Below are 20,173 nucleotides of genomic sequence, written 5' to 3'. Positions count from 1 at the left end.
GAATCCAAACAAAACCAATAAAATAGAAGAAAAGTGATAAAAATAAATAACAATATTAGCATGGTACTAAGCCAAGTATTTCATTTGATTTGTTTCTATAAATAGCACAATGGTCCTATGAGTTACTTTTATCACATTTTCCTGTTATACAGATGAAGACACAGATACAGATGGATTTGTTGATTGCCCCACACTCATGAGGAACAGAGCTCATAGAGCTTTGATTTAAACTCAGGCTGTCTTGTCTGATCCAGAGCTATCGTCACACACACACACACACACACACACACACACACACACCCGACCCCTGCTGTGTGGTGCAGCTCATATAGAGATTCACTGATAAGCGGCCACTGCTGAGGATTCAGATTCCAGCTGAGAGTTGTAACAGTGGCCAGTCAGGACTTTCCATGCCATAATGGATGGAGGAAAAATTCTATAGGAATCAATTTTATAAATTATTCAGTTGTGCTTTGGTCATTTAAGGATAATTCAGACTTTGTGTAAAGACATTGACACAAGAAGCAGAAAGTGCAGGAGAGATGTCCTGGGAATAAAACCACATGGACTATATAGAGAAACAACATGGTCTGGGTCATAATTTCTACCTTAGCTGTTGGTCAGAAATAATAAGAGCTGCAATGGAAGAAAAAATGGGGGATAAGAATCATGTCCTCTCTAAACTTCATATGGCTTCTTGTACATGAGTATAATTTGTATTATTCTTGTACTAAAGGCAGTATTCATTCTCAGCAATACTTTGTCACCTTCTTAAACTCAGGAATTAAAAAACCCATCTAGTGTCATTCATATATATATGTGTGTGTGTGTGTGTGTGTGTGTGTGTGAGTCAAATCCGAGACTCACTAAAAAATTCTATCTTAATAGGTTTATTCTTAGGTGTTCTGCTTAGAGCAGCATGGCTATTTCCCTTCTCTGTACAAACAGAATGAAACTGAAACAAAGTGACAAAATAAATAAAAATAAATAAAATAGCCTTTGCTGGTGATGTTCAGTGGTTAGGGCATCCGCCAGCACACTGAAGGGTGATGGGTTTGTTTGATTCCTGGTCAAAGGCATGTATCTGGGTTGCAGATGTGATCTCTGCTCCCAGTCTGGTTGGGACATGTGAGGGAGGCAACTGATCTCTCACATCAATGTTTCTCTCTCTCTCTCTCTCTCTCTCTCTCTCTCTCTCTCTCTCTCTCTCTCTCTCTCTCTGTTGTCCCTTGCAATGTGTGAATTAATTTTGTCCCTGCAGGTGACTTGAGAGTCTCTTGAGAACAGGAATTGTGTGTTATATTATCTTGCACAGTATAGTAGTATAGTAACTGATCAAAAATTTTCTAACACAACTAAATCCCTGCCCTATACCAAATTTCAAGGGAAGCAAAAAAAAAAAAACAGTGATTTTTTAAAATTTTTAAAAAATTTATTTATTAATTTGTTTTTGTTACAGATGTTTCTCAGTTTTCCCCCGTTGACACTCTCCTCCCGTTCTCCCTGACCACATCCCCAGCTTTGTTGTTTATGTTCATTGGTCATGCATACATGTATGTAAGTTCTGTGGTTTATCTCTTCCCCCACAAACCCCCTTCCTCTGAGGCTTGTCAGTTTGTACCCACCTCTATGTCTCTGGGTTAATTTTGTTCAGTAGTTTGTTTAGTTCATTATATTCCACAAATAAGTGAGATCATGTGATATTTTTCTTTTTCTGCTTGACTTGTTTCGCTTAGCATACTACTCTCCAGGTCCTTCCACGTCATCTCAAAGGATAAGAGATTTTTCGTTCTTACAGCTGCATAGTATTTCATTGTGTACATGTACCACTGCTTTTTAATCCACTCATCTACTGATGGACACTTGGGTTGTTTCTAGATCTTAGCTATTGTAAATAGTGCTGCTATAAACATAGGGGTACATATATTCTTTCTGATTGGTGTTTCAGGCTTCTTAGGGTATATTCCTAGAAGTGGGATCACTGGGTCAAATGGAAATTCAATTTTTAACTTTTTGAGGTAACACCATAGTGTTTTCCACAGTGGCTGCACCAGTCTGCTTTCCCACCATCAGTGTACTAGAATTCCCTTTTCTCCACACCCTTGCCAACACTTGTTTGATGATTTGTTGATGGCGGCCATTCTGACAGGTGTGAGGTGATACCTCATAGTTGTTTTAATTTGCATCTCCCTGATGATTAATGATGTTGAGCATTTCTTCATTGTCTCTAGGCCATGTGTATGTGCTTTTTGGAGAGGTATCTATTTGAGTCCTCTGCCCAATTTTTAACTGGGTTCTTTGTCTTCCTTCTGTTGAGTTATATGAGCCCTCTATATATTTTGGAAATTAACCCCTTATCTCATGCATCATTGGTGGTTATGCTCTCCCATATACTGGGCTCCCTATTTATGTTGATGGTTGTTTCTTTTGCTGTGCAGAAGCTTTTTAGTTTGATGTAGTCCCATGTGTTCATTTTTCCCTTTGTTTCTGTTGCCTTAGGTGTTGTATCAGTGAAAAGTTTTTTTGTTTTTGTTTTTTTTTTTAAATAAAAGATCATAAGTATGAATTCTTTTATCTTTTGCCTTTTTCCCTTTTCATCTCAGATACCCCTTCAATTTCAGAAAAGAAAGTAGCTTATTCTTTTCTAAAGCTAGTCTTTAGTACTGGCTAAATTCAGAGCTCAGTTCATTATAACTTGCTATACCTAAGACTCTATGGAATTGTAAAGCTCTGAATGTTCATTTTTTAAAGCTTAGGGGAATAAAAGGAAGAGGAGGTCCTCTGTTAAGAGTAATTCTGTCTCCTTCTAAAGAGATTACTTGAAACTGAACATTTTCTATTATTGGCATTTTAAGAGTATGAACATACTTTCCAATTATGTTATTAAAGAGATATTGATTATATGGTTTAAGAAAGAGAATATCTATATCAGTTTAAGAAGTGCTTCTCAACCGTCCTAATGCCACGACCCTTTACCACAGTTCCTCATGTTGTTTTGACCCCCCAACCATAAAATTTTTTTTGTTGCTACTTTATAACTGTAATTTTGCTACTGTTATGTCTTAGGCAACCCCTGTGAAAGGGTCATTTGATTCCCAAAGTGGTCGCAACCCACAGGTTGAGAACCGCTGGAAGTCTCTGGCTATTCACTTATACATCTTGAGTTTCAGAGACACAGAATTTTAGACCCTGAGATCAACCTCCTTTTTGAAATGAGGAAATAGACCTCATAGAATTAATTGTTGTGCCATGGGTCTCAGAGGTTGAAGTTAAGAACTTGAGTTTTCTTTCCAGATTTGCTAGTTATCATTCTACATCAATCTGGGAAAACCAAAGAATTGTTTTATTATTATTTTTAATTTGGCAAAGAATTTCTGAGGTCCCTTCCAATGACATGCTCATAGGATGATTCTAATGTTTCTATTCCACTTCTTTCACAATTGTTTTACTGTAGCTGGCTCTCTTTTCAGACTGGCTATACACACACACACACACACACACACACACACAGTACATTAGACTATAGCTATATGACTTGAGGTGACTAGTGTTAACAATATATATGGATTCCTCAAAGCTATGAAAATCCATTTCAGCTGTACACTTTGCCCATAATCTGGGTGCATCACACTATTGGTACTGTAATTATGACACATTTTTACTTTGGCCCCAGTTTCCAGCTAATCAGGCTTTCTGACTTCAACTGACAACTTAGCTCTGCTGTCATGTAATTTTTAAGAATTACTTGTCACTTATATTTATTTTTTTAAATCCTACTCAAGGACATGAGAGGGGAAGGGAAAGAGAGAGAGAGAAAAACATATATGTGAGAGAGAAACATTGATCTGTTGCCTCTCACCCACACCCTGACCAGGGATGGAACCCACAACATAGGCATATGCCCTGATTGGGATTCGAACCCACAACCTCTTGATGTTTGGGATGATGGCAACCAACTGACCTACACTGACCAAGGCGACTGATGAGTATTTTAATTTCTTTTTTCAAAAGTCAAGTGTGTATCCATAAAACTAATATACAGACTTTTTAAAAGATTTCTGAAGTAATGGAAGTTTTGCAAAGTTTTATGAGAATAATCATTAATATAAGTGACAAATCAAAATATAAGTGACAAGTAATTCTTAAAAATTACATGACAACAGAGCTAAGTTGTTTTTTTTTTACATCATTTCATGATTTGAAGTAAACGTACTCATAGCATTTGTGAGTCCCTTTCTCTCAAAGTAAACTACAATTTTAATAGATTGCCTTCCTTTGACACATTTCCCCAGGTTGAAGTTAATATCTCAAGATATGAGACCCAGAGTTTCTGCAGAGCATAGTTTTTCACAATTGCTGGTTTCCTCTAAGTTTGAAAGTAAATTACCTGTTAAAATTTCAATAGCTAGAAACCTGGAGCAGCCAGTTTGAAATATTGAAGTGCTTTTGTGAGCACAGTCACTCTTTAAGCATCTCTGGTGATAGAACAAGGAATCCAAATGTAGACTTTTTATCAGACATGAAAGCAGACATTCAGAAGAAAAAAGCGAATTCCCTTGAGTTCTGGCATTTATCTGCTTTGCTTGTCCTTTTTTAATAGCTAAGCCGTTGGATTTGTGCTATATTAATACATCACTTCTGGAGACTCTAGGCTTGTTGTAGCACATGTGGAATGTAAACATGATTCTTTAGAACTGTGCAGATTAATACCACAACCATCTGAGAAGGCTTTTAAGAATGGGAATTTACCTGACAATCTCTTGGATCTATGAAGGTAAAATACTTGCAGTTGATTACCAAGCAAAGGTGAAGCAATGTTTAACTCAGCATCTCTTCAGGTCTGTTTCTCCCCTACATAACTGTTAGAAATGTTGAATTTAATAATAAAAAAAAAAGGTTTGTAATTGAGCAGATGTCACTAGAAACTTGCTAGAAAACTTAGTTACCTGACATTTTTCATTGATTTCTCTTATATTAGAAAATGAAATGTCAGATACTATTAATTGCATTTTTATAATAAATAGTTACAGCAGGAATAATGGCTAAATGATGGTACCTCTTGTCTAATGCACAGTGGATGTATTTATTTAAATGTGTTCAATTTAGATAAATGCAACATGTCTGTATTCATTACAGCTATACATATCTGGGGGATGAATTGATGGGGTGGTAATGACTACCTTTATAAATGGGACAGAATTATCAGTCTGGAGAAAGAACCCATTTTTATATCATATTTTACATACCCACACAATACACACATTTCAACTATAGAAATTTTACCCTTCAATGTCCAGTGGATCTAGTGATTGTAAGTAAATGTGGTCTGTCAGTGTCCTGCATTTCTGGAGGGTTGCTAAGGGCTCCTGTTTGTCTCATGGGAAGTGACACAGGGGAGCTAAACATCTCAAGATCTTTCCATAGAAAAGAGCTCTCATCTCTTGATGCGCTCGAGCTCAGCTGTGTACAATGCATAACATGGGTTAATGGACAATTTTTAAGAGCAATTTTTTTTTTTTCACAACAGAATTAATCTTTAGCATGACCTTGACCTTACTAAAGTTTTTGATTTAATTAATTAATTTTAAAATTTTTATTTTTGTTACAGATGTTTGGCCTTTTTTACCCCATTGACACCCTCCTCCCCATTGCCCCTGCCCCGTCCCCGGCTTTGTTGTCCATGTCAATTGGTTATGCATACATGCATATAAGTTCTGTGGTTTATCTCTTCCCACCACCCACCACCTCCTCTTCTGATGGTTGTCAGTCTGTACACTACTTCCATGTTTCTGGGTCTACCCTATTCCTCAGACTGTTATGTTCATTATATTCCATATATAAGTGAGATCATGTGCTATTTGTCTTTTTCTGCCTGGTCCCTCCAAGTTGTTTCAAAGAATAAGAGATCTTTCTTTTTTACAGCTGCATAGTACTCCATTGTGTATATGTACCACGGCTTTTATATCCATTCATCTACTGATAGACATGTGGGCTGTTTCCAGATCTTAGCTATTGTAAATAGTGCTGCTATGAACATGGGGATACATATATTCTTTCTGATTGGTGTTTCAGGCTTCTTAAGGTAGATTCCTAGAAGTGGGATCACTGGGTCAAATGGAAGTTCAATTTTTAATTTTTTGAGGTAACACCATAGTGTTTTCCACAGTGGCTGCACCAGTCTGCATTCCTACCAGCAGTGTAGTAGAGTCCCCTTTTCACCACACCCTTACCAACACTTGTTGTTTGATGATTTGTTGATGGTAGCCATTCTGACAGGGGTGAGGTGATACCTCATTTTATTTTAATTTGCATCTCTCTGATGATTAATGATGTTGAGCATTTCTTCATATGTCTCTTGGCCATTTGTATGTCCTGTTTGGAGAGGTATCTACTCAGCTCCTCTGCCCATTTTTTTTTAATTGGGTTCTTTGTCTTCCTTTTGTTGAGTTGTATGAGAACTCTATATATTTTGGAAATTAACCCCGTATCTGATGTATCTTTGGCAATGATGTTCTTCCATACAGGAGGTTGCCTTTCCATTTTGATGGTTGTTTCTTTTGCTGTGCAGAAGCTTTTGAGTTTGATGCAGTCTCACGTGTTCATTTCTTCCTTTGTTTCTGTTGCCTTAGGTGATGTATCAGTGAAAATCCTGCTGCGTATGATGTCTGAAATTTTGTTGCCTACATTTTCTTCTAGATTTTTATGGATTCATGGGTCACATTTAAGTCCTTTATCCATTTTGAGTTTATTTATGTGTATGGTGTAAGTTGATGGTCTAGTTTCATTTTTTTACATGTAGCTATCCAATTTTCCCAGCACCATTTATTAAAAGGATGTCTTTATTCCACTGTATGTTCTTGCCACCTTTGTCAAATATTAATTGAGCATATTGCCTTGGGTGCATTTCTGGGTTCTCTATTCTGTTCCACTGGTTTATATGGCTATTCTTGTGCCAATACCAGGTTGTTCTGATTACAGTCGCTTTGTAGTATAACCGGAAATCTGGTATTGTGATCCCACCTACTTTGTCCTTCTTTTTCAAAATTGCTGTGGCTATTCAGGGTCTTTTTTTTTATTCCATATGAACTTTTGAAGTATTAGTTCTAATTCTGTGAAATATGTTGTTGGTATTTTGATGGAGATTTCATTGAATCTATAGATTGCTTTGGGTAATATGGACATTTTAATGATGTTAATTCTTCCAATCCATAAACAAGGTATGTGCTTCCACTTTTTAATATCTTCCTCTATTTCTTTTTTCAATGACCTATAATTTTCTACAAATAGGTCCTTTATTTCTTTGGTTAAGTTTATTCCTAGGTATCTTAATTATTTTGCCACGATGGTAAATGGGATTGTTTTTTTAGTTTCTCTTTCTGTGAGTTCATCATTGGTGTATAAGAATACCATCGATTTCTTGATGTTACTTTTGTATCCTGCTACTTTGCCAAATTCATTTATTAAGTCTAGTAAATTTTTTATGGAGTCTTTAGGGTTTTCTATGTATAATATCATATCATGTGCAAATAATGACAGTTTCACTTCCTCCTTTCCAATTTGGATCCCTTTTATTTTTCCTTCATGTCTGATTGCTATGGTTAAGACTTCCAGTACAATGGTAAATAAGACTGGCAAAAGTGGACATCCCTGTCTTGTTCCTGTTCTTAAGGGAAATGTTTTTAGTTTCCGCTCATTGACTACGATACTGACTGTAGGTCTTTCATATATGGCCTTTATTATGTTGAGATATGATCCCTCTATTACCACACTGCTGAGCATATTTATCAGAAATGGTTGCTGGATTTTGTCAAATGCCTTTTCATCATCTATTGATATGATCATGTGGTTTTTAGTCTTAATTTTATTTATGTGGTGTATCACATTTATGTATTTGCAAATATTATCCAGCCTTGCATTCCTGGGATGAATCCCACTTGGTCATGGTGAATAAGTTTTTTGGTGTATTGCTGGATCCGATTTGCTAGTATTTTGTTCAGGATTTTGGCGTGTATGTTCATCAGGGATATTGGCCTGTACTTTTCTTTCTTTGTAGTGTCTTTTTCTGGTTTTGGAATTAGAATTGTGCTGGCCTCATAAAACAAATTTGGAAGTCTTCATTCTTCTTGAAGTTTTTGAAATAGTTTGAGGATAATGGGTGTTAGTTCTTCTTTGAATGTTCGGTAAAACTCCCCCATGAAGCCATCTGGGCCTGGGCTTTTGTTTGCTGGGAGAGTCTTGATTGCCTCTTCAATTTCCTTAGTTGTTATTGGTCTGTTCAAGTTTTCTATCTCTTCCTGGTCTAGTTTTGGGAGACTGTGTGTTACTAGAAATTTGTCCATTTTGCTTAGATTGTCGAATTTGTTGCCATATAATTATTCATAGTAGCTGTTAACAATCTTTTGTATTTCTGTGGAGTCAGTTGTTACTTCTGCTCTTTTATTTCTGATTTTGTGTATTTGGATTCTCTCTCTCTTTGTTTCGTGGTGAGTCTAGCTAAGGTTCCATCAATCTTGTTTATCTTTGTGAAAAACCAGCTCTTTGTTTCATTGATCCTTTGAATTGTCTTTCTGGTCTTTATGTCATATTTCTGCTCTGATCTTTACTAGTTCCTTCCTTCAACTTGATCTCGGGTTTTCTTTTTGTTTGCTTACTAATTCTTTACGTTGTGAGGTTAGACAGTCGATTAGAAATTTTTCTTGTTTCTTCAGGTAGGCCTGTAGTGCTATGAACTTTCCTCTCAGAACTGCTTTTTGCCGCATCCCATAGATTTTTGTGTTGTGTGTTCATTTTTGTTGGTTTCCAGGAAGTTTTTAATTTTTCCCTTGATCTTCTCGGTAACCCATTCAGTGTTTAATAACATGCTATTTAGCCTCCATGTTTTCAAATGTGTTTGCATGTTCTTGTTGCAATTGATTTCTAGTTTCATGCCATTGTGATCTGAGAAGATGCTCGATATGATTTCAATTTTCTTAAACTTGTAGTTTGTGTCCTATCATGTGGTCTATCTTTGAGAATGTCCCATGTGCATTTGAGAATGTGAATTCGGTAGTTTTGGGGTGTAATTCTCTGTAGATATCTATTAAATTCATTTGGTCTAGTGCTTCATTTAGAGTCTCTGTTTCCTTGCTAATGTTTTGTCTAGAGGATCTGTCCAGTGGTGGCAACGAGTTGTTGAAGTTCCCTGCTATGATTGTATTGCTGTCGATTTCTCCTTGGAAGTCCTCCAGAAGATTTTTAGTATATTTTGGTGCTCTTATATTGGGTGCATATATGTTTATCAAGGTTATATCTTCCTGTTGGATAGATCTTTTCAATATTATGTAGTGGCCTTCTTTGTCTCTAGTTATGGTCTTCATTTTGAAATCTATTTTATCTGATATGAGTATTGCTACCCCAGCTTTTTTTTTTCTTTCTTTCTTTCCATTTGCTTGAAAATTTTTTTTCCATCCCTTCACTTTCAACCTATGTGAGTCTTTTGTTGTGAGGTGGGTCTCTTGTAAACAACATATAGATGAGTCATGCTTTCTCATCCAATCAGCTACTCTGCGTTTTTTTATCGGAGCATTCTGTCCATTTACATTTAAGGTAATTATTGATATGTACTTATTTATTGCCATTTTTGTTTAGTTTGGTTATATTTTTCTTCCTATTTCTTCTACTAATTACAGCAGTCCTTTTAACATTTCTTGCAGTACTGGTTTGGTGCTAATGTATTCCCTTAGCCTTTTTTTTCTTTGTCTGGGAAGGTCTTTATTTGAACTTCTATTTTGAATGACAGCCTTGTTGGGTAGAGTAGTCTTGGATTTAGATCCTTATTTTTCATGACCTTGATTACCTCATGCCATTCCGTTATGGCCTGTAGTGTTTCTGTTGACAAGTCATCTGAGGGCCATATGGGGTTTCCTTTGTAGGTAACCTCTTACTTATCTCTCGCTGCTTTGAAAATTCTCTCTTTGTCTTTAAGTTTTGGCACTTTGATTACTATGTGTCTTGGTGTGGGCCGGTTTGGGTTCTTCTTACTTGGGTCTCTCTGTGCTTCTTGAACTTGAATGCCTTCTTCCTTCATCAAATTAGGGTTGTTTTCTGTCACAATTCTTTGAATATGTTCTCTAATCCTTGCTCCTTTTCTTTTTCTTTGGGGACTTCTATGATGTGAATATTATTACGTTTCCAGTTGTCCCACAGTTATCTTAAGCTGTCTTCCTGTTTTTTAATTATCTTTTTCCTTTTGGTTTTATGATTGGTTGATTTTTTTTTACCCTGTCTTCTAATTCACTGATTTGGTCCTCACCTTCCTCTACTCTGCTGTTTAGACCTTCTAATGTGTTCTTTATTTCTGATTTGTCATTCTTGATCTCTTCTTGGTGGTTTTTAATTTCCAATTGGTTGATTTTCAGCATCTTTATGTCCTTACTCATGCTGTTGAGCTTCCTCAAGATCATGGCTCTGAATTCTAGCTCTGTTAACTTTCCTAAATTCTCCACATTGATCTCATCTTTGGTGAAGGTCTCTTGTTCTTTCATTTGGCTTTTGTTTTTGTGTTTCACCATTTTGGCTATTGCAGCGTGCTTTAGAGCCTTCCAAGTTTTCCCTGTGGGTGTTGGTGTTCTGCTGTTTGTGGCTCCCTCTCCTGGGTTTGGATGAGGCAGGGAGGACCCACGTTAAGCACCACTGTCAAGTCTTACTTTACTTGTTAGAGTTGCTAGCCAGAAATGATATATTGTCCTCTAGGTTTTTGCCTGGAGGCTAGCAGTTGAGGTTACTTGATGAGTTTTGGGTTATCAGTTGATTGAAAATCTCCCTCAGATGCTCAGCAGAAGGGGATTTCCAGAGGGTGGGGCAGATGCTGGTTGGTAATGAGCCTCAATTTGCATTTCAATGGCCTGCAGGGTGGGGTTGAATCTCCGAGGGAGGGGCTGCTGCCTCTCCCCAGAGCCCTGGTAAGGAACAAGATGTCCATTGTCCTTCGAGGCTGCAACTCAGTAAAAGCTCTGAGCGCCATCAAAATCCTGAGTGTCCCCACACAGTTCCAGTTCAGTCTGCCCTCCCTCTGCCGGAGCCCAAGGTGAGTGGCTGTGGCTATTTTAGACTCTTTCCTGGCTCTTCACTGTGGAGCCACTTGGGAGTTCAACTGGAGGGCACCGCTCACAGCCAAGGTCGCTTCTCACAGCTAAGGCCGCTGCTGAGCTGCAGAATGTGGGTTCCCAGCCCCCCTCTCACACCTTCTCAATCCTACCAGGATTGAGTCAGTGTCCCTTGTTATATGGTCCTCCAAACTGCTTTTCTGTTGCTTTTTCCCTTTGATTTGTCTGTGTTTTAGTTGTAATTCCTGTTTGGTTTTGGGAGACGGTCTGTGTAGCTTCCATTCACTCTGCCGCCATTTTTCAAAAACCTTAAGAGCAGTTTTAGATTTACAGGAAAATTAGACAGGAATAACAAGAGTTTTCATGTATTCTTCCCAACTCTTGTACATAGCTTCCCTTATTATTATCATTTGAATCACTGGTGGGTAAATGTGTAATCACTGAACCAATATTGATACATTATTATTAGCTAAAGTCTGTAGTTTGCATGAAGGTTCATGCTTTGATTTGTGCAATTATATAGATTTTGATACCAGCAAATATATTTGAGGCTTTCTAATTCTCTACCCTTTAACAGAATAAATCACCAAGCACAAAAATCAGCAAGATTTCAAGTGTATTCATTCCTTTACTCATTGCATTTATTGATGTATGCATTAATTAATGGGTGTTTGCTGGGCATGAACTCTAGGCCAAGGACTACAACTGAATGGATTCAGCTACTTCCCTGACCCTGAGAAATTTATATAGATTTCCATGCCTTACTCAGGATATTGTCTTGTTTACCTGGTGAGGACTGGAGTGTTCTCTATGAGATGGTAGTCCTTGCATCTTGATGTGCTAATAATAAATTGTGTCCAGCGAAGCTCATTTGTTTATATGTCTTTTAGTGTTTCATTGGTTGTTAAAGAAAAACTGTGACTACAAATCCATGACCTTTATAAACTTGTGCTATGCCGTATCTATTTTTTTTCAATAAGCAATCTGGAAATTATAACTGCCCCCTTTTTCTTTCATGGTGGACAAGCATAATAAAACAATATTGCCATAGCTACTGCTATGATTATCGTAGTGTGCACCTGGGACTGCCTTATACACGTTCTAAAGTATTTTTCTAGTAAAAGAACAATATATTAACTTATACTGAGGAAGCTACACTGGAAGATGTAGAATGCTCATGAAAAGTGGTTCTAATGGAAAGGTACGTGTTTTCAAAAATAATCTCTGTTCAAATGAAGCCAAATAGGAAACTTCTTCAAACTAAGCAATTATAAAGCAAACTTTAAATATTTAATTGTTGCTTCTTGAACAGAAATGCAATCATCACTTTGGTATCTTGCCAGTAATTTGTTATTCTTTTCTCAGCTGTCCCCAAAGAATTCCACCCAGAGGCAAGTTCACATATTTAATGTCATTGTATTTATCTTCTAATCTGGTTAACTTGAGTGAATCGTTAGTAAGAGGGAAAAGCTTCTTTTCAATTCCATGAAGTGCTGACATCACATCTACCTGGCCATTGAGTCACAGGTCTAATTTTGGTCATGTCCTATTTCAAATCTGGGAAACCAATACTTGATTATCAATGAATTATAAGAAAAGATGATTGATTATGTTAAGATGGAAAGAACACTCTAAATCACAAATCCGTAAATCTGTATTTTTTTTTTATTCTCACCTGAGGACATTTTTGTATTTCTCTTCAGATAGAGCAGGAGGGAGAGGGAAGGGAGGGGGGAGAAGAGAGAGAGAGAAACATCAGCAACCATCAACTGGTCACTACCCATATGACCCCAATCAGGGCCAGGGACAAACTGAAACTGAGGTATGTGACTTTAGTGGGAACTGAACCCGGGATTCTCTGGTCCATGGGCCAACACTCTAACTGCTGAGCCAAACTGGTGAGGGCATGAATCTGTATTCTTATTGTCAATCTATGTAAAGCTGTCCACCTCCATTATTTTAGAATAACTCCTTAGGCTGAGAATATACATAAAAAAAAAAAAAAAAAGGAGAAAAGTAGATTGTTCTAAAAGTCTAAGAACTCCATGATATACCTTAACATTGCCAGGGTAGGCCAAGCTATGTTTTATATAGTGGAAAAGGCATTCTCTGATTTTTTATTTATTAATTTTATTTATTCATCAAATATTTATTAAGTTTCTTCTAAGTAACAAGTATCAAGCTAAATGATATAGAATGCAAAAACTCTTCTTTTAATAAAAGAAGACAATCACATCTTTTCGAGAAATCAGTATTAATAATATTAACATTAATTACACACCTATGATGCTCTCTTGTCTATGTGTGAAATTACTAAATAGTCTAAAAGTTAAAAATATTATTGTGAGATAAAAAGATCTGAACATCCTAATTATGGAAACCGAACTTGAAGTCACTGGCAGGAATTGTGCTTGTACATGAGATGGTGGCTGAAGATGACAGGCCTCCTCTCACTTGCTCAGATTTTCATTGGAAACTGACAGGTGCATTGTAGACTCACGGAAGAGTGGCATTATTTAAAAATAATTTTCTAGCCCAGCTGGTGTGGCTCAGTGGTTGAGTGACGTCCCATGAGCTGAGAGGTCCTGGTTGGATTCCTGGTCAGGGCACATGCCTTGGTTGTGGGCTTGATCCCCAGTAGGGGGCATGCAGGAGGCAGCCAGTTGATGTTTCTCACATTATTGTTTCTATTTCTCCCTTTCTCTCTCTCTAAAAAGTCATAAAACATATTAATAATAATAATAACAATAATTTTCTAGAATTACACACACACACACACACACACACAAATATCCAAATATCAAGTACCTACTCTTTGCTATGATCTTTTTTATACTCACAACAAATCTGCAAACTACAAATTCTTTCCTTTCGTTTACACTGAGGTAACTGAAACCTTGAAAGTTTAAACTCCTGTAAGATAAAGGCTGAAATTTGAGCTACTCAGTCTTCCAAGACTGATTTTTTTTTTCCTATCAAAAATAAAATAAATAAATGAATAAAACCCTCTAAAAAGAGTTTTCCCTTTCCTGATCTCTAATAGAGATATAGGAAGATGATGGGAACCAAAAAAGTTTCCTGAATCAGCAACAGCTGATTCACTGATCACTGGAGATGACGGAAAACTTAACACTCTCTGAAGCAGGATTTTATTTGGGGCCAATATAACAGAACAGATTAAAGAATATTAGAATTCTTAAAGCAATCTCTTACACATGACAGTGAAAGGTCAAATGTGAGTTTTCAGGCAAAGAATATGAATTCAATCCTCAAAGCTCTGAGCTGGTATTACCATCAAGGAGATGTGAAGAACAGCAATTGATTTTTTTCTCTCTTCCTTTTTAGTAATCAGGGCACAGATTCGCAACCAGTAGAAGCAAGACTATCAGCTTGTATTTTCCTAGTGCCCATCCCAGGAGCTTTATAGATTTTTAAAATTATAATTTTTAAATTATAAAATTTATAATTTTTCTTCTACCTCTCTCAGAAAGCTTGGGGTTCTGTATCATCCTAAATCTACATAAAAGTGAACAGGTACAGCTCAGAATTATATGGTGTGTGGATCAACGCTGAGTAATTGGGGCTGCCATAAGCATGGTGATTAATAACTTGGAAGTCAGGCAGATCTGAGTCTCAATCCAGTCTCAGCTTGTCAACATTTATCGAGTTTCTAAATGTGTTTGTAGCTTGTTTTTCATAACTTTATATGGGATAATAATAAATATTACTTCATAAGGTTAGTGTGAAGATTAAGAAAGTTAAGATGTATGAAGTGCTTGGTAGATTTCTGGTTTCCGAGAGAGCTCAGTAGCTGTGTGTAAGCATCATTACAATAATAAAAATAATTTGGTAGTAAACATCCATATTTTTAAACGTGTTACTCTCGTCAGAATACATGGCACTTTACAGATGTACTTATTATATACATGAATGTAAAACTCTTGGTGTGTAAAAGTGTATTTTCTGTCCTTGCACCCAAAATATTAATTATGAAATGTAATTAATTACTACAGAATTCTTACTGAACTGCAACATAAAATGCACACTGGCAATACCTACTGTTTGAAAAATGACTCTTATTAAGATAACTGTCATGTTCAATTTTAATTTATTTTCAACCTTTTAATGAATCATTGAGAATGTTTAGCAAGAAATTTTTTTCTATTTTATAAATTTTTTTTTTTCTGTTAAATAAGGTTCTTCATCTTCATAGGCAAATGTTAGAAGAGAACTTTGAATAACCAGTAAATCATGGTGATACTATCTCCTATGTCTATTATTACTGTGAATCATTTATTTGTTTTTTATTTTTAAATATATGAATACTAAAAATAGGTAGATATTTTTTATTCCTTTTATATTTACTCCATATCTCTAAATATATTTAGAGATTGGGTAATTATTTCAGAAAGTAAATAGCACCTTCATTTGCCTTTAAGGTTATTCAGCCAGTTAAAGTATCCTGTTATTCAACAAAAAAAGCAAGAAATTCTGAGTTTTTCAAACTGTGTATCTGATGCTATGGGTAAAAGAAACAAATGGGAAAAAAAACCTTGCCCAGCCAGCGTGGCTCAGTGTTTGAGCGTCAACCTGTGCACCAAGATGTTGCCAGTTTGATTCCCAGTCCGGGCATATGCCCGGGTTGTGGGCCTGATCCCCAGTGTAGAGCATTCAGGAGGTGGCCTATTGATGTTCTGTCTCATTGATGACTCTATCTCTCTCCCTCTCCCTTCCTCTCTCTCTCTAAAATCGATAAAGAAAAATTATTTTTTAAAAAACTAATTTTTTCCAACAAATTTTTTATTATTTTCCATTTATTTTTATTGTGTTATCATAGGCTTGTAAATTATATTTTTCAGGTGTGAAACATTATAATTTGACATGTGTACATACTATATTATGCTCACCACCTAAAGTCTAGTTTCCATCCATCACCATACAATTGACCCCCTTCACTCATTTTACCCTCCCTCCACCCCACTTCCTTTGACATAACCATTGATCTGTTGTTTGACTCTATGAGTTGTTTGTTTGTTTATTTATTCAGCTATTTGGGGGGGGGGTTGTGGAATATAAAATACAATTTTCTTTTGTTAATCTTCACCCAAGGATATTTTTTCTATTGATTTTTAGAGTGTGGAAGGGAGGGAGGGAGGGGGAGAGAGACAAAGAGAGAGAGAGATGGATATGAGATGAATCGGTTACCTACTGCATGGCCTGAACCAGGACAGGAAGGAAACCTGCAAGCCAGGTATGTGCCCCTGACTAGGAATCGACACTGGCAAGGGCAAAACAAGTATTCTTAAGCAGTATGAACTAGGTAAACTTAACAGTAACATAGTTATCACTCTATCACAGTTTTCAGTGTTTACCTCTTTACATGTAATTATCCGATATTAAACTGTAAAATTCTAAGGTAAAGGCCAAGTAAGAAATTGACATTCAGAAGTTGCTTAACAAGATATTCTTGAATGTGTGACTGCTTAATGGTTAGAAGAATAGATGAATGGTTGTGTGGATGAGGCAGCATAATACAATGAAAAGTGTGCCCTGCTTTACTATTGACCTGATTTTATACCAGTCATGATGTTACTAACATCATTTGTCTTTTTTTGCTAAATGATAGGTTTAGACTACATGATACCCCTTCTACTAGTCTGAGATCTTAGCCTCTAGCCTTCTGGTACATACAGCTGAACCAATTTAGCTCCCTCTCCATTGATAGTCCAATTACATGCTGGAGTACAAGTCTGTTCAGACTGAGTAATATCATGACCATTTGGATTATGGTTCTGTAACTCAGTTCTAGCTCTAATCCCAGTTTTCAAGTTTTGCCAAAGATTCTTAAGGACTCATTTATTATTTTCCACTATGACTCCTCTAGCTCTATGCAATTCCTGGCATGTATTCTCCTCTGCCTGACATTTCTCCCCACAACTCTCAGCTTCCCCATTTCTTGTCCCCAGTCACATGCTGTTGGGTTTATGCTCTTCTGGCTTCAATGGATACACTGACTGTTAACTTTATGTTTCGCTAATGGCATTTATATCCCACCTGTGCATTCTTGCTCTCTTAATAAGGGAACTAGGATATGCCCTGAAAAGTATCAATATTTCTCAGAAGAAAGAGAAATGGGTATAACAGCACCATGTCCTGTCAAGAAAAATGAAGCAAGAAATGGCGTATGTAATTTAGACTGACGATTTTGTAAAATGTAGACACTCAGAGGAGATGATACATGACTAAAATGTTGGTAGAACTCTCATAACATTTTTTATTGAGAGGCATGTAATGTCATAATAAAAAGATGTTTTAGAAATAAAAGATATCTAGATGAAGATAACAAGAGTAACTAGAGAAGCTTCACTCCTGGACCACTGAGCTATTATCATAAATTGTCATTATAATCTGTAATACTATGAAAATCCATTTTAACCACAGATTCACTCTGAATTAGTAGTTGCTACCCCACACCCCATTAATAAAACTGAGACGTTTTAAAGCACTGGGGCAGAGTTGCTCTATATCCAATACATATAGTCAGTTTCCTCAGGCTGTTGTTTCAGGGTTATAATAAAGTAAGAAAAACTATAGGTAAACCAAAGTAGTTCCTTATTCCAATCTAGTCCCTGAAATTATACTAAGAAAGAGTATGAAAAAAAAAATTCTAGTGAGAATGACTGAATGAAAAATAATGGTTTTCCTTGTTTCTAAGCCTACCAAATCAAGAGATTTAGCTCTACTTCAATGCTATAATTGTGCCTCATTTCTCAACAATGGCTACACTAGAAGGCCATAACCCCAGTTTTTTGAGTAATTGGGTTTTAGTCCTGAAATTGGAGTGCTTATTCTCATCAGTGAATATATCCTGTCCAATAGCTTTTATCCCCACTCCCATTAGCTAGAATTTAACCAAATTTCTACTTTGACTATTTTCGATAGGCAATCCAGATATTTGGTTTAGTCTTGCTATTTGTTAATTGTATGCATGCCCTTCATGCTCTTTACCATATGTGTTAGCCTCTTATATTAGCACTTGAATCATTTTTCCTGGTCACAATGAATTAATTTTCCATTGCTTCACCCAACTCTGTGAGAAACTGCCTAAATTTTTTATGCTTGCTTTCTTGTCATAGGGGCAGTGATGCCCCTATGATATAGGTTTATGGCCACATTTATTTTTATAGAGGGTTAATCATTTTGGAAAAACAAAGCCAAAACCCATCTTTTATTGTGTCCATTCATTTCTATACATATTTATTTGTATCCTCTGTGTGCCAGTCATTTTTTTATTTAAGCACTGAGGTAATAGAGAACTTGCAGAATGATAGGGGGCATGAATACGTAAGCCACCATAATCCATTAATTTATGTAATGCATATTAAATAATCACCCATTCTGGGCTAAACAATATATTGGCATTGTAGACACAAAAATGAATAAAGCAGTTTCTGTCTTCAAAGGATTTATGAGAGCAATAGACATGAAAATCGATCATCATGTGGCATGTCGAGTAATTGAATTAAAGAGGGCAATATGGGTGCATGAATTAATACAAGAGGACACTGATGAGGTAGGAAGAAGCTTGTGTGGTATTGTAAGGGGATTGGCCTTAAAGGGAGATAGTAAAGCACAGCTGTTTATACCATGGGTGCTAGGGATAGAGTATTTGAATTCAAATCCACTTACTAACTCAGTGACCAGGAGTGTGTAATCTCTCTAAGCACTGGTTGATGCATCTGTATAATGTAGATTTAGACAAAACTTATTTTTATAGGAGTTTTATGAGGAATAAATGAGATAATTCACATACTCAGCCTACTACTTGGCACATAGTTTATGTACAAGTATTCATCACTATGCAAGAGAATTTTGAGTAGTGGAATGATGTGGCCAAAGCTCTGTTTAAGATAAAGCACAGTCAGAATCGTAGGGTTGGTCTTGAAAAATGTGATAAGCTCATTGGTGATGTCTATCAGGACCTGATGCTTGTGGAAAGCACTTAGGCTGGAGTTGGAGTTTATAGATAAATAAGGCTGTAGCTACAATGTGAATGGAGGTCACCAAGAGAGAGTATGTGTAGATTGAATAATCAGTTGGCTAAAGATGAAACTGTGTGGCACACAAAATGTAAGGGGTCATATGTAGGAAAGAAATGTCTATTAAAGAGACAAGTGGGAATGCTCATAGATGTGTTAGGTAATAAGTACCATAATGGAGGCTTTGTCCTGGAAAAGTCATGGAAAGGCTCGCAGAGCAGGCCAAGAGCTGGGTGTTGGGAAAGGAGTACAAGCTCATACTTTAACAAGATAGGAAAAGCACTATGTGCTGTGACAATAGCAAGCACCAACTGTGAGGCTAAAATACATGACACACAAGGGAATGATAAATGCAATGTAATGAATGTCCCAATAAAATATTGTAATAGAGAGGTTTTGTAGTGTTTGAGAGGGGTCACTGGATAGGCAGGAGAATTGGTGGTGAGTGTTCAGTCCGGTGAGTTAGCAGAAGCTCAAGCTGGTTATGGGTGGCCAGAAGAGGGAAGATAATGACCAGACTTCAGTGGAGGACAGTTGACTATATGTTTATTGATAACTTAGGAATAAGGCTGAATTGAAAGTTACTTCCCTAGTGCCATGGATTTCCAAAAGATAATACACCTAACTGTATTATTTCAGTCACAATAAAATTAAATACCAACTTGAATAATATGATATCTGGTTATGCTAGTAGAGAGAAATATAATCAACACTTTTGCTTTATTTATTTTTATTTTTTTGCTTTTCAAAGGATTTTCCAGAAAAGGAGAAGTCCACAGCAAAGGCCCTGGAGGATGTAAAGGCGAACTTTTACTGCGAATTATGTGACAAGCAGTATCACAAACACCAGGAATTTGATAATCATATTAATTCGTATGACCATGCTCATAAGCAGGTAAGCAAAAGTGGGAGAAATCCTTCATATTCCTGTGTTTACACCTTCAGAACAGAATACATTCATTTGACCTTATTTAGTATCCTCTAAGATGCCAAGGTGAAACCATTTTATATCTTCTTTTTCCTAAAAGTTGTGTTTTCTACTTAAATATT

The 20,173-nt window shown here is 36.5% G+C and overlaps 1 protein-coding gene across 1 annotated transcript in view; it reads left to right on the top strand.

Annotated features, from left to right (window-relative positions):
* Positions 1-20,173, top strand: part of ZNF804B (zinc finger protein 804B) — a 568,493-nt gene that overhangs the window by 431,957 nt on the left and 116,363 nt on the right. Inside the window, exon 2 of the mRNA XM_036247159.1 lies at positions 19,875-20,018. Within this exon, the coding sequence (XP_036103052.1) occupies positions 19,875-20,018 (144 nt within the window). The remainder of the gene's footprint in view (positions 1-19,874; positions 20,019-20,173) is intronic.

The sequence above is a fragment of the Molossus molossus genome, unplaced genomic scaffold, assembly GCF_014108415.1.
Source record: "Molossus molossus isolate mMolMol1 unplaced genomic scaffold, mMolMol1.p scaffold_m16_p_7, whole genome shotgun sequence".
Lineage (NCBI taxonomy): Eukaryota > Metazoa > Chordata > Mammalia > Chiroptera > Molossidae > Molossus > Molossus molossus.
Note: the sequence above shows the minus strand (reverse complement) of the source record. Positions and strands in the feature narration are given on the sequence as shown.